Source organism: Pelophylax lessonae (assembly GCF_965119305.1).
Source record: "Pelophylax lessonae genome assembly, chromosome: 4".
Taxonomy (NCBI): domain Eukaryota; kingdom Metazoa; phylum Chordata; class Amphibia; order Anura; family Ranidae; genus Pelophylax; species Pelophylax lessonae.
The window spans coordinates 551,238,885-551,259,753 of record NC_138771.1 but is presented as its reverse complement, the minus strand read 5'-3'; the positions used below and the strand labels follow the sequence as shown (position 1 = coordinate 551,259,753).

Sequence of the window (20,869 nt, the reverse complement as noted above, 5' to 3'; positions counted from 1 at the left end):
ACATGGCAACGAGTTTAGCACTGTCTATAGCTTGGTTATTGGAAATTTCCTTTAAGTGGAAGAAAAGCCAGACTATATCTATTGTTAAAAATATTACCTACCTATCCTGCCTAATCTGCATAGTTCTGTATACTTATTAAAAAATGTAAATTTGGGTCCAGGCGCATGATTCCACAGCCCCTGCTCCCCTGTGTCAGTGAGTGGCTGCTGCAGGGGGGAGTAGGGAGCTCTGACAACGGCTGGACTATGGGAGCCTATAGGTGACATCACATCTCCCAGAATTCAGAACTGTTGTCAAGCGCTCCATTAGCTGCACACAGAGCTACGGGAACACATGACTGGACCAGAGCTGACTAAAAATAAAAAAGTATACACATCTTTTTAATACAGGTTAGGCAGGATGGGTGAGGGGAGAGGGGGAGGGAACATTTTTAAGAATAGATATATTTTAGGTTTATCTTTCTCTTTGACCACTTGCCGTTAGTATAACATACTTATACACCGGTGGCACTGTTCCGCTGGTACTTCTGGGTCTGGGGTGCGCATGCGCACTGTCGGTGGCACACTCCCACTATGATTATACTATGAATATACACAGCTGTAGCTAATCTGCAGGTACTGCTGACTCAATGTCTGCCGGCACCCACCGTGCCACAATGGTGATCTGCCTATGTAAACAAGGCAGATCGCCGTTCTGTCAGTAGGGAAGGCATTGATCCTGTGTTCCTGCAAAGCAGGGACATCGATCTATGCCTTCCCCTAGTAAAAGCACCTTCCACAATACACAAACACACAAGCTAGGCACACAGGCAACCCTTTGATTGCCCCTGATGTTTAACCCCTTCCCAGACAGTGTTATTAGTACAGTGACAGTGCATATTTTTAGCACTGATCACTGTATTAGTGTCACTGGTCCCTAAAAAGTGTCAGTTATTGTCCAATTGTCCGGCGCAATATCCTGCTATAAATCACTGATCACTGCCATTACTAATAAACACTCTATAACTTTTGTGCGAACCAATCAATATACGCTTATTGGGATTTTCTTTGTACCAAAAATATGTAGCAGAATACATATTGGCCTAAATTTATGAAGAAATTACATTTTTTTACATTTTTTATTGGATGTGTTTTATAGCAGAAAAAATTGTCTGTCTTTTTTGTTTATAGCACAAAAAAATAAAAACCTCAGAGGTGGTGATCAAATACCACCAAAAGAAAGCTCTATTTGTAGGAAAAAAGGACAGAATTTTTATTTGGTCACAGCGTTGTGAGACACACACAATTGTTAGTTAAAGTAACGCAGTGCTGTTTTGCAAAAAATGGCCTGGTCATGAAGCGGGGTAAATCTTAAAGTGGTTAACTGTATTACAAAAGAATTGTAAAATATCTTTCAGGTAACATACTGCAGCATTTGTAAATACTGTAGCATCTATCCATCATCCATACCTGTAACTGCCTGACTGGTGAACTGTCCATACACAGAAGCTGCAGGAGAAAATGCGCTGAAGGGTGTGGCTGCAGCTGTTGAACCAATTGACTGCAGATCCAAAAAGGCAGGACTATATATTGATGGAGGGGTGGAGCCTGCACTGGAACTGTCAGATGGCTCTTGTTTAATGCTAAATGGTGACAGCTCTGTAATGATGAAATGAGATGAAGATGGAAACTTAAAATACCAAAACAAAATAGGTGCGAGGTGCATGATTGGTTAATGGAGCCGTGTGTAAAATAACAAATCCCACTGTGAATATAATGACATTGTATTTCCTAATGACTTATAATGGTTCTGCAAAATTAATTTTTTGTCCTGAATTTATAGGAGTCCAAATCTGTGAAAAATAATGTTTTTCCATAAAAACCACACGCAAATCTGTCTACATTTAAATTATATGTGCTGATGAATGAATATTTTCTGGGTTGAATTTTGGCAGTTTCATGGCTTTCATGGCTATAGGCATCTAGTAAAATGTAACCCAATCAAAAGTCATCCCTGTTTTTTTTTTTTCATGGTGTAACAATTATAGAAAGTGAAGTCAAACAGCAAAGAAAATCCTGTGGCTAAAGTTGGGCCTTTAAAAGTCAATGCAATCACAATGGATATTTTACTCATACTTAGACCCTGGCTAAAGCCCCGTACACACGCGTGGAAAATTGGCAGGGAATTTTCGTCCAGCGACCGATCTGACGATTTTCGGCTTGTTAGTATGATGCTTCCGACAACCGACTCCGACTTTTTGGGCGAAAAAAATCTGGTGTGCAGACTATAAAATTTTTGTTGGCCGTCAACACAACGGGCAATTTTCGTGCAGTCAGTACAGATTTCGACAGGGAAAAATCTGATGAGCAGGTCTGGGCATGCTCAGAGAAGAAAGAACACAAAGAAATCAATCCAGCACATGACATCACTTCTGAAGTAGAATTTTGTTGGGCGAGAAAATTCGTGTGCAGTCTAGGCACATTCCAACCAACACAACAACACTGGACAAAAGACGGCCGATCAGTTGGCCGATAATCGTTGCGTGTGTACGGGGCTTTAGATAGCCCAACACTGAGATCTCTCTACCATCATTGGGTGTTTGGGTGTGTCAAAAACTCCTTACAAAATAAATTTAAAAAATCCTACAGAGGATGGAATCCTCTAGTGATGGTCACTTTGGGTGTGCAGACCCAGGAACACATATGTACAGATCTTACCAATATCGTCATTAAGAGATATAACCTTTTTTAAGGTGGTTTCCCCTCCTAAACCTAACGAAACGGAAATATAATTTTTTTTGTGTGAACTGACTTTTTACCACTCAGGGTATTATTGTGTATCGTTTGCGTTATATACTTATCTAATTCTAAATATTATGTTTATAACCCTATTATATAAGTCTTTGCTTTCCTTTTATTGCAATTTGGTAATGCAGAAGCTTACCTCTGGGTAAACAGCTAAATTTACAGTTGATATACATCTATGGAATCTTCATACGAAATATTTGTATATCTGACCATCTATTTATGAGATTTACAAATCCTTACAAGATGATAGAGACAAGTTGGTGACCAGAATTTTCTTTTCTGCAGTAAATAAAACAGTATGGTCAGCTCCCCGCCCCCAGCCTCTGATTGGACAGTGAAGGAGCAGTAGCAGACTGGTGATTTGTCCCTCTCCTCTCTTCTCAAGTACTTACATAAGCTACTTAAATAGATTTAAATATTTTTATTAATATGTAACTGCATTATTGTTTTTTTTAAATACCTGTCATGAGTTCAGCTTTATTTCAAGAATGAAAAGACAAGAGGACTTTAATTTGAACATGACAAGCTCCAGCCTTGGCCAGAGTACTTACCTGAGAGAGTGGAGTACCCTTGGTGTGAGGACAGGTTCCTGCTGAGTGTGGCATTAGAAGAGGCCAATGCTGATTTCCCATCATCCATTGCATTGTTGAGTAGGTTTAGAGGATAGAGAGCCTTTACATGTAAAGAAAGTTAGTTAACCTTTGGTAAAGTGTGTATAAGATGACAGCAATGACATGATCTTTGGCTGCACTCACTTGCTCGGCCTTGCTGTGACTAGCTGAAGGGTAGGAGTCAGGAAAGTGTTGCCTCTGGAAGGGGCACTCCAACCCATCTAAAGGGTGCTGAATGTAGCCTTCTGTCCGTAGATGTTTCCGGCTCAGTCCACCACTACCCTGAGAGTCAATGCTGAGCCTGCAGCTGTCCTGATCACCTGAGAGCAACAAACAAAATAAGGGTTATTTAATCATTTTGTGTAGAAAAAAAGAAGGATATTGTCTGATCGATAGCTATTTGAAAATTAGTAGAAGTTTAGAACTAGGGTGATGTCATTTATTGACTAAATAGATAGTAGCGCAAGCCTTCTTCTACTTTTGTGGATGGATAACATGGTACAACACTCTACTGGTGTATCTGAAAATCAGAAAAGGGATGTTTATGTCTAGCAATGGAGATAGAAATGAAAATTCAACCCGTGAAACAGCGCAAAACGAGTGGCTATTGGCTCATACAACAAAATGTTTTAGAAAGGGGATGATTTTTGAAAAGCAGGGCTAAAGTGGAGCTATTATCCATTCCAACCAAACAGAGTCCTTGTTTTCCAGTGATTAAAAGCGTAAACTGGATTGGCTGGTATAGGGCTTGTTGAGAGATGCTTTGATTTCCATTTTATTTATTCATGGAGTAAACATGGAGTTACTTCAAGTTGCCTCTGAGCCGCATCAAGCTGCTTGGAGTTTTTGTATTCAATTTGACTAAAACCATTTTCTTGGCTTCAGATTTTCTAAATCATCCACATGAATAATGCTGAATTATGAAACCTGCAGCAATGTAAAACTGCTGCCCATAGCAGCAAATTGAAATGATTGTACAGTATAGTTTTTTTTTTTTTGTTTTGTTTTTTAAATAACAAACATATTATACTTACCTCCTCTGTGCAGTTGGTTTTGCACAGAGCAGCCCGGATCCTCCTCTTCTCCGGTCCCTCTTCGGCTCTCCTGGCCTCTCCCTCCTATCGAGTGCCCCCACAGCAAGTAGCTTTCTTCGGGGGCACCCGAGCCGAACTGCAGATCTCTGTGTCCATTCAGACACAGAGCTGATATTTGGCCCCACCCCCTCTCTTTCCTGATTGGCTAAATTATTTTAATTGACAGCCGCAGGAGCTAATTGCGCCACGGCTGTGTCTTAGCCAATCAGGATACTGATGGGGCTCAGGTATGTATTAGGGGGTGCTGGGGAGGCTGTTACACCCAGAAGGTTTTTTATCTTAATACATAGAATGCATTAAGATAAAAAAACATTCTGACTTTACAACTCCTTTGGGCCTAGTACATACCGCTAGTTGTTTTACTCAACCCTGCGGACAGAACGAAAAAAACTGACAGCTCCCCTGCTGTTCTATTGTTGTCTGACAGGGGGAAAGCCCTTTTTTGGTCATGCCTCTTCCAGACCGACTGCAGTACACATGGGCCGAATATCGGCCAGTTTCTATTGAACCAGTTGATGGCACCTGACATCCGGCTCATGTGTACGGGGCTTTAGGAATAACCTCTCATGCTTAGCAAGGAAAATGGTTGGCTGGATGCCATTATCAGTCACTCTAATTTGGTTTCAGTAGGCTTTTCTTCTGTTCTCATTAATCATCTTTGGTGTATATTTACAGATTCAGGTTTATTTACTTGTTAATCATCTTTATGCCTTTCTTCGATAGCAGTTTACTATATTTTGTATATTATGAAAGTCTACAGTGACAATAAAAAAAATAAGCTCTGTAAATCATTAACACCAATTAGAAATTAGTTTTTGACAATTTAGTACAGCCTAATGGAATCAGATTTTTGATAAATCATATTGATTACAGCAGTGGTGTTATTTAATCAATATACAACATATTATACACTGCTCAAAAAAATTAAAGGAACACTTTGAAAACACAACTGATCTCAATGGGGAAAAATATCATGCTGGATATTCATACTGATAGGGACTGGGTAATGTGTTAGAAATGAAAGGATGCCACATTGTTTGATGGAAATAAAAATATTCAACCTAGAGGGGGCCGAAAATCATAGTGAACATATGATGCAGCAGGCTAGTCCATTTTGCTGACATTTCATTGCAGCAAAAATGGTACTGAGAACTTCTATGGCCCCCACGTGCTTGTATGCATGCCTAACAATGTCAGGGCATGCTCCTAATTAGACGACGGGTGGTGTCCTGGGCTATTTCCTCACAGATTTGGACCAGGGTATCACTGAGCTCCTAAACAGACTGAGGTGCAACCTGGCATCGGATGTACAGAAACATAATGTCCCAGAGGTGTTCTTTTGGATTTAGGTCAGGTTAGCGTGGGGGCCATTCAATGGTATCAATTTCTTCATTCTCCAGGAACTGGCTGCATACTCGCCACATAAGGCCGGGCATTGTTGTGCACCAGGAGGAACCCAGGACTCACTGCACCAGCGTAGGGTCTGACAATGAGTCCAAGGATTTCATCCCGATTCTTAATGGCAGTCAGGGTGTCATTGTCTAGCCTGTAGAGGTCTGTGCTTCCCCCCATTGATATGCCTCCCCAGACCATCACTGACCCACCACCAAACCGGTCATGCTGAACGATGTTACAGGCAGCATAACCTTCTCCAGACCATTTCACATCTGTCACATGTGTTCAGGGTGAACCTGCTCTCATATGTGAAAAGCACAGGGTGCCAGTGGCGGACCTGCCAATTCTGGTGTTCAATGGCAAATGCCAATCGAGCTCCATGGTGCCGAGCAGTGAGCACAGGGCCAGCTGTAGGACGTGGGGCCCTTAGGCCACCCTCATGAAGTCTGTTTCTGATTGTTTGGTCAGAAACATTCACACCAATGGCCTGCTGGAGGTAATTTCGTAGGCCTCTGTCAGTGCTCATCCTGTTCCTCCATGCACAAAAGAACAGATACCAGTCCTGCTGATGGGTTAAGGACCTTTGATGGCCCTGCCCAGCTCTCCTAGAGTAACTTCCTGTCTCCAGGAATCTCCACCATGTTCTTATGACTGCTGAGAGATACAGTAAACCTTCTGGCAATGGCTGCCTGTACAACCTCTATAGGGTTCAGCTATCGCCTCCTGCTATCGGTAGTGACACTGACCCTAGCCAAATGCAAAACTAGTAAAAAAACAGTCAGAAAAAATGAGTAGGGAAAAAGAAATTCAGTGGCCTCCACCTGTAAAACCATTTCTATTTTTGTAGGTTGTCTTGTCTGCTGCACCTGTTGTTAATTTAATTAACACCAAAGCAGCTGAAACTCTTTAACAACCCCCTCCGCTACTTAACTGACCAGATCAATATCCCAGGAGTTTATTTGACTTGATGCTGTACTCTAATTTTTTGGAGCAGTGTAGAACAAGTCATAGCGAATATGGAAGGAATCAGTCCTTGAACTCACTATCATCCAGTTTGTGTTTTCCATCAGAACTTGGCTGTGTTATTCCCAACAATCCACTGATTGAGTATGTAGAACCAAGGGAGTCAGAATGGGGTGACTGCGGAGGAGTCACAGCTGAACTGGGGACTGTCAAAAAGAAGACAAATCATAAATCCATGTATATTAAGAAGATAATAACACTTTTACCTCAAACTTGGATAAAAAAAAACCCATAACTTTCCAAACCCAGAACAGATCCCTATGTTGGCCTTTTGGTGTTACTTCCCTTCTGCAGATATCCATCCCAAGTGTTATGGCCTTTTTATCTGATTTGAAGCTTGAATGTGAGCTCCCTGCAGTGCTAAACATGAACCATTCCTGGTGTAGATGGAATACCTGGCAAAAATAACTACCACCTTGACCAAACGCACTACGTGCCCAGGTCCAAGGAACTATTGCAGAAAATAAATAGGTGGTGGGTGCTTAGCTTTGAGCTTATGTTTTACAAACTTGATATACAAATGTGAACACACTAATAGTCTAAGAACTGAACATGAGCATTATATTTTTATTCTCTGTAGAAACCACACCTACTTACTCTATAAGAGTGTAGGACACTACATCTCCCATTATGACCTCCCCATCAGACATGCTCATTACACATTTCTACTACAAGGTAGGCTGACTTACTCAGAGTTTGTCCTGGACTTAAAGATTTCACACAGGTCTCCATGGGTAAGTTAAATAACTGCTGAACTTTGGTGCGTATTATTCTGTAGAGACATATACGGACATTCGTTAATAGCAATGTTATTACCAAATATGTCATCATTACCTCTTCCTTCAACACAATTTTCCTGATCATTGACTGTATCCAGAGCTGTTATTATAATTTAAAGCAATATTACAGTGGTCATATGCAGATACAAAGCAATTTAAAGGCAGCTTTTAAATTATTTTTAACACATTTCCTAAGCGCACAGTGCTCGAAAAGGTTTAGGCGTTGTGTACTTACTGTGCAACATATTGTTGCTATAAGCAAGGAAAAAATATATAGTTGTCTGATAAGAGCATTCCATTAGACACCATGGTACTTATGTGTCAACATTACTGCTTTTATGAATTGCAGTGAGATACATACAAGTCAAAGATAATTAAGGCCTATTTGTACTCTATTATTGACCAGTTGGCTCAAATTGGATGTAACAATAGGACTGAACATTTTACTTTAGCTCTACAATAACTATGCTTAGGTAGGCCCTCTCATTGTGTTATTTTGACAAATCTAAAGGAAACTGCATAATTTAACTGTCACATGCATGACCAGTTTTAAGTGTATGTAAAGTCAAAACTTTTGGTTAAAATGTCTATTAGTTTATTGTTTGCTTCTGTGTCCTATTGTGTCAATTTCCCTTCACTGTCTGTCAAGAAGGTGCAACAAGAAGTGAAGAAAAATTATCTTCTGGATAAATTCTGAAATTTTAGATTTTCTAGCACTTTAAATACAGAGGGAAAATCTACCCACCAGGGACACAGACAGCAACAAAAATATATATATATATTACAAGGGGTTTTTACCTACTTTATCCAAAAAAATAAATTAAATTAAATAAAAAAGACATTTTTGGTATACCTACACTATAAGGAAGAACAGAATCAGTGACACTAGCACTTGTGTGCAATGTATAATATCACTTTTTAAAGTAAAATAATGACTGCAAGGCATATTATATATTAATAATACTCCATCAATCAAATGTACGCTACTTCCTAAACCGATATACACATTGGACATTAAAGTGGTTGTAAACAATCACCTTGTAAAACAACCCACTCAGTTTAAAATAGAAATGAAAGGCAGAACATTTGTGTATAGATTTGAAAAAAAAATATTAATACATTTTTTTATAAGTGATCTGCATAAGAGCTGGGGGAGGAGAAGTAGCAGCACACTGAGCTTCTCAGTGAAAGGCTGTGTGTGTGCATGGGGGGGTGGGCTGTCAGGACAAGTGGAGGAGAGCAGAGCAGGCTGAGTTCCCAGCACAGCTAGAGAACTAACCACAGTGTGCTCTCATGCTTATAGTGTGGTCAGTGTTTAATAGGAAAGCAGAGGGGCTGGCGGGAACACCAGGGATTTCACACAAAGGAAGTTACACAAAGAGAGCAGGATACTTTTTCATACAAGTAAATGGTATCATAGACACATATCATGAATATGAAATGCTGGGGTTACAGTGTAACCTTACTATACCTGTTGATGGAGCTGACACTGGGTACGGTGTCATTGTCACATACTCCCTCTGCCAGCAGCCGGTCCCTGATTTCCCAGGCAAACATGGTGGGGTTTTGCCTTTTATAATCGCCGATCTTCTCCACTACTTTTGGGGTGGCAACTTTGGGCTTCGAGCCACCAATGACTCCTGGCCGGATACTGCCTGTTTCATAGTACCTACTCCAATGCAAAAAAAAGGTATAATTATCCAAAATCATCAGTCTCCCCCTGCCCCATTACTGCAATAGTTAAGGTAAGTCAGACTTGTAATCACAAATACTGTAAATAGAAGAAAAAGTAAAATGTAGAGCGTATTCAAATTACGCCATGAGTGCTGACCAGATTTATTCCCTACAAGGTACAAAAATATTGAAAATTGAAGCCCAACTTTTTATTTTATTTTTTTGGATGGAGTTGGAGAGGATCAGAGCCTCTGATGGTTTTTTATTGCTACTCATTCATGAATAAATATGTTTTTAACAATGTCATTTCTATTGAGGCAGTTTGTATGACAGCACTGTTCTAGGTCATTGCTTTGTGTATTGCCCAGATAGGGACATAGAGTAACTATGTGGGATGTGTATGTGTGGGAGAGCATTTGTTTGTCTTATCTAGTAAAGGGAATATTGAAAAAACATCCGATGTCCTGGCTGCAGTGTAATTAGCGTTGTACAATTGTCTGACTTCTTAGGCGACAAATCATTCCTATATTTATTAATGTGCCTCACATAAGAACTTTCTACATTGCCACAACATAACCAATCAGATTCATGTCTGCAGAGGACAGTGGGAGTTGGAGGAGGAATGTTCACTGCGAGGCAGCACAAATAAATCTTATTTAGTATATTTTTAAAAAATAAAACCCCTCATAAGGCCTTACATATTATATCATTATAAATAATAATGCACTTGTTCAATTAATAACTAGAATAATAAATCAATTTAATAAATATAATAATAATGAATGAACAAATACATTCAATTTGGTAAAATGTATTTGTTTAACTAATAATTAAATTAGCTCAATACATTAAATAAATATGATCAATTAACAACTACATTTATTGGTTACATTTACTTGAAGTAAAAGTTTATGAACTCAATGGATGAAATTTTAAAGATGTCACCCAATGTTTCCCAGTAAGCTAATTGTCAACATAAGATTACCACTTAAGGACCAAGACTATTTCTGACACATGTTGTTTACAAGTTAAAATCAGTATTTTTTGGTAGGAAATTACTTAGAACCCCCAAACATTATATATGTATGTTTTTTTTTAATAAAGACTCTGGATAATAAAATGGCTGTCATTGCATTATTTTTTGTCACACAATATTTGCGCAGTGGTCTTGTAAACATAATTTTCTGTGAAAAAATACACTTAACTGAATTAAAAAAAAAACGAAACAGTAAAGTTAGCCCAATTTTTTTGTGTATTGTGAAAGATGATGTCACGCAGAGTAAATAGAAACCTAACATGTTACAATTTAAAATTGCGCACACTCGTGGAATGGCAACAAACTACAGTATTTAAAAAACCTCCATAGGCGACATTATAAAAATTATAAAAAAATTGTAACAGTTAATAGCACTTAATAATACTTAAAAGTATTCAAAATGGCAAAATCTGCATTTTTGAATACTGTTACTATTTTAAAATCGGCGCCATTGACAGCCGAGTGAACCGGAAGTGACGTTGTGATTTCGCATCCGGTTTACTTCATCAGGGACCCAAAAGAAGCCAAATCCCAGTGGGACAAGAGACCCGGGAAAAGCGGCGGGAGCGGCCGGGAGGGGGAGACGTCCCCTCCCGCTCCCTGTGATGACGGCAGAGTGGCTGCTGAGCCACATCGGTAGATATCATTAGAAAGCCGACCGCCGGCTCTAAATAACGGTACCGGTACGGGTACATCAGTTTGCGGGAAGTGGTTAATCTCATGCTACTGAGTAATAGACAAAAACCTTTTCACCAATCCCAGCTGTAAAAAATAGTTTTTGGGTCACCTTGAAGTTTCGTAGCCGAACTGTAAAGAAATCTTTTCTTTCATAGAGCCCCCTTGTTGTACAAGGGTGGGGGCACATTCTAAAAACGGGATTGTAATCTTTTTCTAGATTATTTAAAGTATAAATAAAGAGAACCTTTCTTTTAGATATAAAGTGGTGGGGATTTAGGACTACTGTCAGGTTTTTATTGCTGTCTGTGTTCTCGTAAAATGTTCTCTCTCTAATTGTCCTCAGCACCAATGTCACCAGGAATGAAAGTGAGGGTAAATCTAGAATTTTGAATTGTCACCAGAACAGGAATAGATTGGGGACACCTGTTCCCATGACAACTAAGAGGGTATTTCCTTCAGATATCCTCTCACGTGTTGAGTCAAAAAGGACAGGAAGTGAAGGGAAATCTCCCTAATACAGGTGGCAAAAAAATAAAAAACCCCTTCTTTTACTCTATCCAAAAAAAAAAAAAAAACTTGTGGTCTTAGATAGTGGTCTGATATCCAAATACATTTTATCTATACCCCGTTCAAGACATGGCCCCCGGTTTACCTGGCATAAAAAGGGTATCTATCACCCCACAGATTATACATCCCTGACCCTCGGAGTGTTGAGAGGGTATTATTAAATCAGTGAACCACTTGTACACCAGTAAGGTTCTGTTTTGTTGTTATAACCTGTTAAATCTTTCTTTATTGGTTCTTGTAATTTCTACTGTCTTCCAGAAAAGAGCCTTGGTACCTTTTATCTCCCTATTATAATCTATAGTGGATTATGGTAAGGTCCTATGTGGTATGGTTTCTACCTCCACTGCTCTATAAATATTATACTTCATGTTTGATACACCAGGAAGTTCTGTTTATTATTTGAGTTCATTTACACCTACTTATATGTTCATATGAATGCATGGTATAGAGAATTTACGGTGTGTAACCCATGGTATTTCTGTTGTATCTTCTACTACTGAAGACAGTCTTTTTCTATCTTTTATTTTATACAGTGCTGTTTTCTATGTGTATTTTGTTTTTTTGAATACAAAATGTCAATAAAAACTGATTATACAAATGCATTTTACCTTTACTAAAAATCAAAATTTGTTTTTTACTTAAAAAAGCAATTTCATTGGGTGAATGCCATCTCTTGGATCTTTGCCAAACCTTTTACTTGCCAGGGCACTGGAACAATCTTCCCCCTAGTTTATTAAATGTGTAGATGTAGCATTCAGGTCTATTTTCTTTTTTCCATATAACTGGAGAATTTGTGATTTTTGTAACCCCTACACAGTCTGATCCACTTCCAGCCATCACAAATGATGCTTACATCCTCACATTGCTTACTGCACCTTGTATGGGCACTATACACACATAAGATACAAATACTAGTACTACTAGTAACACTAGTAGATGACTTACTCCCTGGCTCCTTACCTGCCAAGAATCTTGCTGACACATCCATGACTGACCCTCAGCTGCCGAGAGATGTCACAGGGACGCACACCTTGGTGTGCCAAGTCCACAATGCGCTGCCTCACCACTTCTGGGAGGGGACGCCCATTCACAAATGCTCCTCCTAATTGATTTAGGCCACCATGACCTAGAGAAAGAAAATCATGGGTTATATTAGTCTGAAGCACATATTAGGATCAATCTTCACACAGAGTAAGGGATAACATTTTGTGTTCTTTGTTTAGTATTAGACTGTTGCCTAGACTCTGTTAAGACACTTTATGATAACGTGTTTTATGATAACGTGTATACTAGGCATTCAAAAGATGGCTGAAAACTTCCAAGCTACACGTGTGCTTTAATTAGTCTAACTTACCAAGGCTAAAGCATATAAATTGACAGGAAAAGCATGTGGCCCCCAGAAATAGTTTTCTCTAGTACGACCAATAAATTGAACTACCTGACACTCACAAAGGATCTTTTATTGGTTGCAGAATAAAATGACTGAGTAAACAAATATATATGGAAAGGATGTAAGAGGAAGGAGATAAGAAGATCAGGTTTGGGCAATTGAAAATTGATCAAATAAGATGTTCCTCAACATCAAAACAGGTAACAGAAGCCTGAAAGGCCTTCACGTTAGAAATCGATGATCTTGGAACATATAACATCCAAGCATGTGACTAAGAGCCTACACAACTTATTACATGATCTTCGGCCAATCCGAGCTATAAAACCCAATTTCAGTAATGATCATGTGACTACATTTCTAGAAATATAATCCAAGAGATGCAATTATTAGATGTGTCTTTTCATCTGTTACCTTTTTGGACTTTAAGCCTGTCCAGCCACTGGATGGGGGAATTACTATAGCTGCACAATAAGGGGGACAAGAGCTTCTGTTGACAAGAATGTTTTAGTGGCATTGGCTGCCTCATTCCTGAAGTCTATCCAGCCCCAAAAGATCATACAAATGTCCAAATTGTATAATTATACTTTATTTTAAGTCTTTGCCAATAAGTACCTTTCCATAAATTCTACATGATAACAAATGCTCCCTATAATCGTTATTGTGAATGGATAAAAGTACAGAACATCTAAAGATTTATCTACATGTGTGCCACCAATGCTTTAGGTGGGTTATCCTGTATTACGATGCACATAGCATTAAGAGATGTAACTGCTGACCTATATGCAGTGAGCTGGCAGGTCCTGTACGGCCTCCCTCTGTGATGAGCTCTGTGGACAAACGAGGTGTTTAGATACAATAAAACTCGACTTAATACAGTTTTTGTGGGGTAATGGGAGACTAGGATGCCTTAATACAATTCTTAGATTATATACACAAGTATCCAAAGGAAGCACTTAGTCCGTATTCCTGCTACACTCTCCTCAGTCCCCACTACTCAGTCTTAAACAGCGTTTCTCAACTCCGATCCTTAATTATCCCCAACGACTCACAAATTTAGGATATCCTTCAGATGACACAGCTCTGCCAATTGCTGAGTCAACAACCTGAGTTTAGTCATCAGTACATGATGAAGGGATACTTGAAAACATGACCTGTTGGGGGTACTTGAAGTTGAGGAATACTGCTCTTGATGATTAATACTCAGCCTGATGGCTCAGTGTAAATGAGTGCTCAGTGAAGCATTTGCTTATGTTGCACTGCATGACATTATAGTGGAAATCCAGAATTTGCTATGTTTTGCATAAGAAATGGCTGGATCCTATGTCAGAGTTTTAATGCTGTCCATGGTCCTGTTGAGATTTGCCTTTACTTCCTGTCCCAATGAAATTCTTGTTGCTGGCAGTGGAATTAAGGTGAAATCTCTCCAATGGGGACACAAGACAGCTACAGAAAAATAGAAAAAGATTTTGGCAAAAGTTCCACCTTGCAATGTCTGGCTGTGCCCCCCCCTTCCCCTAGTGGGGCGTTGAAGTGTAGAGGCATGCAAGTCACTGGATGTGCACCTGCTTCAAGGGTTTATTTTTTTTTATACCAACCATCACGTATCTGATTTATAAGCCCTCTGATATATAAGGAACTTAGAGGTTTGCCACAGTATATTGTTACCTTTTAGCAACAATACCAGAATTATTTAACTAAATTCCAGTTCTGGAAATCTTTTACCACATCACCACCCCATGCAGAACATTATTGTCTTTGTAGTGTACATAAAAAATACAGGAATGGTCTTCTGAAGAGAATAGTTAGAGAGGCTATGATGGTATTTTCTGTCCCCACTTTGACAACCTTTTCGGACACCTAAACAGAAAAATCTGTGCAATGGGGCCAATCCTTTTTTATTTTAAGACAAGATCACAGTATTGTATAGCAGTGTTCGATACTACAGAAATCGGTATACTTATAAAAATTCATATTGTTTTATTGTGGGTAATCAGAATAGATATTGGTTGGTTTTGGTGCCTTTTCTTCGCCGTTGCAGTGTATCATCTGCATATAAGCTCCATGGAGTCAAAGCATTCGGTACTATTCCTGGCAGATCATTTTATCAAGGGTAATTATTAATATCACAATTTCTTCTTTTTATCCAATTCTGTCACAAAATACATATGTAAGGATTAACATATTGTAATAGCCAATAAATATTGGGAGGGTCGTACCTGCAAGTGTTCACAATTACAAAGATATAAAGATGATGACAGTGAAAACGAATAACAATAAAAAAGCAGCCCCACAGATCTTGCCAGTTAGAGACATGTGACGGGGATGTCTTATTATTTGCACAGATAATAGTTAAAGCGTTGTTTAGGATTTTCATGATACAGCTCCAGATGTTATACATAAACTAATGGTGTGAAGGGTACATAAAACAGACTGGTTCAAACATTTCATTAGTAAGTGGATCATTGCAAGCTTGCATTGTAGAAGACCCTGAAGATGAAGTCCAATTTATGGTCCTGAAGGTCAGCTCATTTCTCCCTCTGAGAAGACTGCATCAGTGATTTTTTTTTTGCTTTTTAAATCAAAAATATACAGTAAGTGCAAGCAGTATTAGACTACCTTCACCCATAGATATTAGCTTCAATCTCCAGATCTAATTTCTTTTTGACATCCTGTTATTCTTGGCTCACTCATCAATGGATCAATAAGCCCTAAATCTACAGCTTATCTAACAGCGAAAAAAAGCACCTTATACATTATAGCACCCCATAATACCCCTTCCCCCCCCTATATGAACACTTGAACATCCACTAAAATAAGCCTTAACATTTAAGTAGCCCAACACTAAACACTTAAAACTTAATCTACTTCTCTACAAATAACCCACCCACTCTAACCCTAATACGAGACCCCTAAAACACTGAACCCCTAAGCTTAACAAAAACCCATCCCCTAAATAAAGCCCTAACATTAATAAACCCCTATTCTGCTGCATAAACAATCTTCACCTAAGACTGGAATCCACTGTAATGACAGCATGCAGGTCTAATGTTAAAATCGCTGAGATTACAAATATCCTACTTCACTGCCAGTGCCAGGTAGCCAGGTAGGACTTATCATGTGAAATAGTGATCAGATAGGTTGGAAATACTGTTGGCTTTTGTTGCTTTTCTTCTATAAGGTTGCACATCTGGTATGTGTACAGTGCCTACATATTTAAGCCTAAACACTCTCCAGTAAAGGCTTGGGCATCCTTGGAACTCCAGCTGCGGTGAAACTACAAATCCCTTTATGCTTCTACCTTTTGGAGTCATGCCTATGGCTGTCGGAGTCTTGCAATGCCTTATGGGACTTATAGTTCCAAACCAGCTGGAGTGCTGAGGTTGCCTACCCCTGAATTTCTTTTTTTTTCCAAAAAAACCCTGAATTTCTACAATCAGCTTTAGAATAGGCTGAGGTGATGGTCTTGTTTTTTGTAATCCCTATTTATCATGTTACCATATATGTTTTAGGAGGGCTTCAGATGAAAACCAGCAGCTATGCCCCTAATAATCATTCAATTAACTTGCATTTATTTTATAACCAGAACTATACGGAAATTAGATGGAGACCATCTGGGATACATGAACAATTTAATTAAACAATGCAATGACTCATTGCCATAGTTTGTGCACATCCCTGTGTGGATTGAAGATAACACAACTCCATACATTTTCCTGCATGCTGCAAGTCTCCTGTAATTTTTTAATGATTTTTGCACAATATTCATACACTCACCTAAATAGCCCAAGCATTGTTACCCTGATCACATTCAGGAGTTGTTAAATTGTTAAAAAAAAAAAACCCCTGAAAGTAGTGGGCAATCAAAAATCTGATTTTAAAGTTTTATGGCAACAAAAAGGCACTTTTATTCATGTAAAATCTGAAAATGGTTACCTATCTTGTTTCCTTAAAAGTTATAGGAAATGGAAAAAGGTAAATCTGATCACCACCATTCACCCAATATCCGGATTTACCATTCTTTATTAGAAAAAAAAACAACTCTCATTTGCCATATTTATAATACAATGAATATTATATATTTGCTGGGCCCAATTGCTTTTTAGATTTCCCCATTTTTAAATGACCAAATATTGATTTTATAAATACACCACATTCTATGCTTAAAGTGATACTAAAAAATATTTTTATTCTTCAAAAATAATCCATACCCATGTACTATTCAATCACCCATCAACTTGTTTCTTACGTTATTTTTCTGCTTCCTAGTAGCATCCTCCATAAACCCCATAAACCCCCAAACTTCCCACACACACACTTGTGTTTTTTTGGAACATGCTGTACAGGCTAGTTGTGGTCCTGTGCACTGCTCTATGCACACTACAAATCCCAGTAATCCATCTCGTAGCAAACAAGGGAGGGTGGCTACATTCCTATACACAGAGGGACCATGGATGACAAGCATAGCCACATTCTAACAGAAAGTCAGATCACAGCAGGAAAAAAAAGGAATTTGGAAATTTGGAGGAGGCTTAGAGCAATATAAGCTACTTTTTTATTGAGTATATATTGAATAGAATATATTTTTTATACCAGAGTTTGGTATCATTGTAACACAATCAATGCACATTCCATGGCTGAAATCCTCCTATACATACCCTGATATTCACCAACCACAATTTAGAGGGAAACTTTAATTGCTGCTGTATAACTTACTATCTTTAATATCTCTAATCTCTTAACTTGTTCACTTCCATCTCTCCTTCTCTCTTTCCTTTGTTAATATTCCATTGATGTTTTTCTATACAGCTTTCAATTTTTTCTTGAACTAAATTTTCTTTTGCCATAAACCACACCCTACATGTTTCACCACTATTTTCATGGCTTCTTCAGGGGTGTATATTGATCTGTATTTAAATATAGTGACAGTGGTCAAGGAGCCATTTTGCAAACACTTTTAATATTCAAATATGTGTCAGTAAGCAAAATTTATTTATTTTTATTTTTTTTTTAGTTACCTTGCACAAGATTGGTTTCTCTTTTCTGGCTAAAAGTCATGTTGCTAAGCAAACAGCCTCTGATACATTTAGATAAGTGTAGACTCACACAAGCCCTATCTGCTTTAAGTTCCATTTCAAGCAGTGAAAGTTCATTTAGGTATCTGTAGGCTTCACAGAAACCTAAAGGAAGTATGCCCACCATGTACGCTGGTGTAAAAAAACTGAGGCTGATGCAAGTGAATAGGCAAATCACCTGTATGTGTGCCAAAAATAAACAAACCTGGTAACAGGACACAAAAGCCAAATAAAAGGTTGATGTTCCGGTGATATGGTTAATAAAGTCATAAAAAACACATCCATCAAGCTAAACCTCTCCCAATGTCCATCAAGGGGAAGACGAAACAAATCCCCATGCTGGAAGAGTTCTTCTGATTCTACATTATTTGTGAAGATGAAGAATTGATCACAACACAAGAAACCCTGCTATGAAGCATCATGGATGTTACAGTGCGAAGCTAAAGGCCCACACTGAGAAAAACAGTCACATAATAGTGTGACATGCAAAATCATCTTTAACACCATAAATAAACCATAATGGGCCTATGCAAGCAATCAAGATCCTTATTGAGATGTTCTGCTTCAGTAAAGTTAAATCTAATTGGTTGCTCTAGACGACTGAACTTGGCTCTTGCAATGGACATGCACTCTTCTGTAACACTTGCCTGGCAATGACCCATCTTTAATATATTTCAGAGTAATTTACATCCTTTACTTAAAGAAAGTTCACTTCACACCTTCTACCGATTCCCTAACAAAGCTGATAACTGCTCAACTGGAAATACCAACAACGCAATCAATATATCCGCTAAAAAACTACAAGTAGCATCATGCTGATGAGGCCCTGGCTAGCTGACCATGCTGGGACTATAATGAGCCTTCTTGATGATGGCATCTATGAAAGGGCTCACTATTTCCAACTGGCCCTTATTTACTAAATTACTAATTTAGTAATTTATTATTTTTTATTATTTCATCATTTAGTAAATACATTCAAGTATCAGATTAAGGTTTAATGAGAAAATATAGTGCACTTCCACTCATTCCATATTTTATGCTAAAATTTAAGAGTTTAGATGAAAGTGACCCCCCTGATTTACCTAATGTAGGGAAAAGTAAAAGTTTCAGTTATTTCCCTTCTCTAGGGTTAATGTTGCTTCCAGTAGGATACACACAAAGATCACACATAAGGAGTGGACACATGTAAGTATAACACCTGGGGTGTTGATGGGGAGGGAGGTGTACTTATTTACAACTTACTCACCTATATTTCATGGTATTATATTATATATAGAGATTTGTAGATTAGCCGCTAGAGGGAGCTCTTAGTGGCTCAGCAGCATAACTCTATTTCTCCTGAAGGGAGCTTGTATTGAGGAGGTATGGAGGCCGCCATTTCTCCAATGACTTCAGTATTGGTAAATATACTGGTAAAGAGTTTTAAACTTAAGCTGACCATACATGGATTGAAATTTTGGTCCATGCATGGGCACTGTGGTTTTATATAAGATGATCTACTGATCCACTTCTGTACAACCACCCTGATTTTCCCTGCCTGATCAGCGCTGCTGGCTATAGCCTGCAACACAGATCAGTGTATTCTAACGGCGGGGAGATCTCCCCATTGTCAGAATACAATACCCCAGCAGGAGTATTCCCTCACCCAACTCAAGTGTGTGGATATGGGAATTGGGTTCACTTTTTTTCGTTTTAACCTGCTGGTTGAACAAAAAGCAAAAAATGACTAATGTATGGGCTGCTTTAACTTAGATTTCTTATTTTTGCATACCTTTTGCACGTCAATGACCGAGAAAGTCCTGCCCCAAAGTCAGCCAGGCCATTAGCAATATCAGACAGCTATGACCAGTAGCAGACCCCATGTTTATCTCGGTACAGGTTTCCTTTAACAAGTGATAAGATTAGATTGGCCACACAGGGAATGCTTCACTTCTAAAGGGTTACCCGACTCACTGGCAAATAGGCTGTTCCCTTTACAAGTAAATTTTCCCCAGAGGTTAGTGAGTGTGGTGACATTTTACATTGTAAAGAATACCCAATCAGGTGCACAGAAAACAAAAAAACAACATTTTTGTGTGCACACGATTGGATGATGGAAGTCAGCAGAACTTCATCTCATTCTCTAAGCTCTTGGGAAAATTCCCTTGCAAGGTGCAACTTTTCTTGCAAAGTAAACAGCCTATTTGCCTTTAGTAAATCAAACCCAGCGATTTGCATTGTGAGAAGGAACCATTGTGAAGCACTACAAATCAGGAAAGAGAGACAGTGGGGGAGATTTACTAAAACTGGAGAGTGCAAAATCTAGTGCAGCTCTGTTTAGAAACCAATCAGCTTTCAGGTTTTATTGTCAAAGCCTAATTGAAGAAGCTGAAGTTAGAAGCTGATTGGCTACCATGCACAGCTGCACCAGATTCTGAGCGCTCCAGGTTAAAGTAAACCAACCCCTGTGTATATAAAGAACAAAAATGGTTGCCCATGCTGTATATAAATACAAACTACATGTAGAAATACAGGTTTAAAAACAATAACATATATTGATGATATTATTTGCATCTTAACATGTTTATTTTAATAATTACACAAGGACTATGCAAGCAATTTAATCCAGGGGTTCCTAATTGGGGGTATCTATATCCCTTGGGGGTGTGTGAACCAGGTGATGAGGGTATGGGACTGGGTCCCTGAAATATTTCTAAAACTGAAACAGGATTCTTTGCATTACTGAATGTGAAATTAAATCTGGAAAAAAAGTCTAGGGTACCT

At 38.7% G+C, this 20,869-nt stretch overlaps 1 protein-coding gene across 7 annotated transcripts in view; it reads right to left on the bottom strand.

Annotated features, from left to right (window-relative positions):
* PAX8 (paired box 8) overlaps positions 1-20,869 on the bottom strand; it is a 40,701-nt gene that overhangs the window by 11,278 nt on the left and 8,554 nt on the right. For 2 of the 7 annotated variants that reach the window (XM_082255587.1, XM_082255589.1), the window contains exons 3-10: positions 13,811-13,861; positions 12,605-12,770; positions 9,161-9,361; positions 7,600-7,682; positions 6,931-7,056; positions 3,543-3,718; positions 3,339-3,459; positions 1,450-1,638 (exon numbers count right to left, since the gene is read on the bottom strand). In XM_082255587.1, coding sequence (XP_082111713.1) covers positions 1,450-1,638; positions 3,339-3,459; positions 3,543-3,718; positions 6,931-7,056; positions 7,600-7,682; positions 9,161-9,361; positions 12,605-12,770; positions 13,811-13,861 — 1,113 coding nt within the window. The remainder of the gene's footprint in view (positions 1-1,449; positions 1,639-3,338; positions 3,460-3,542; positions 3,719-6,930; positions 7,057-7,599; positions 7,683-9,160; positions 9,362-12,604; positions 12,771-13,810; positions 13,862-20,869) is intronic. The other 5 variants (XM_082255588.1, XM_082255590.1, XM_082255592.1 and 2 more) reach the window with 3 other exon arrangements.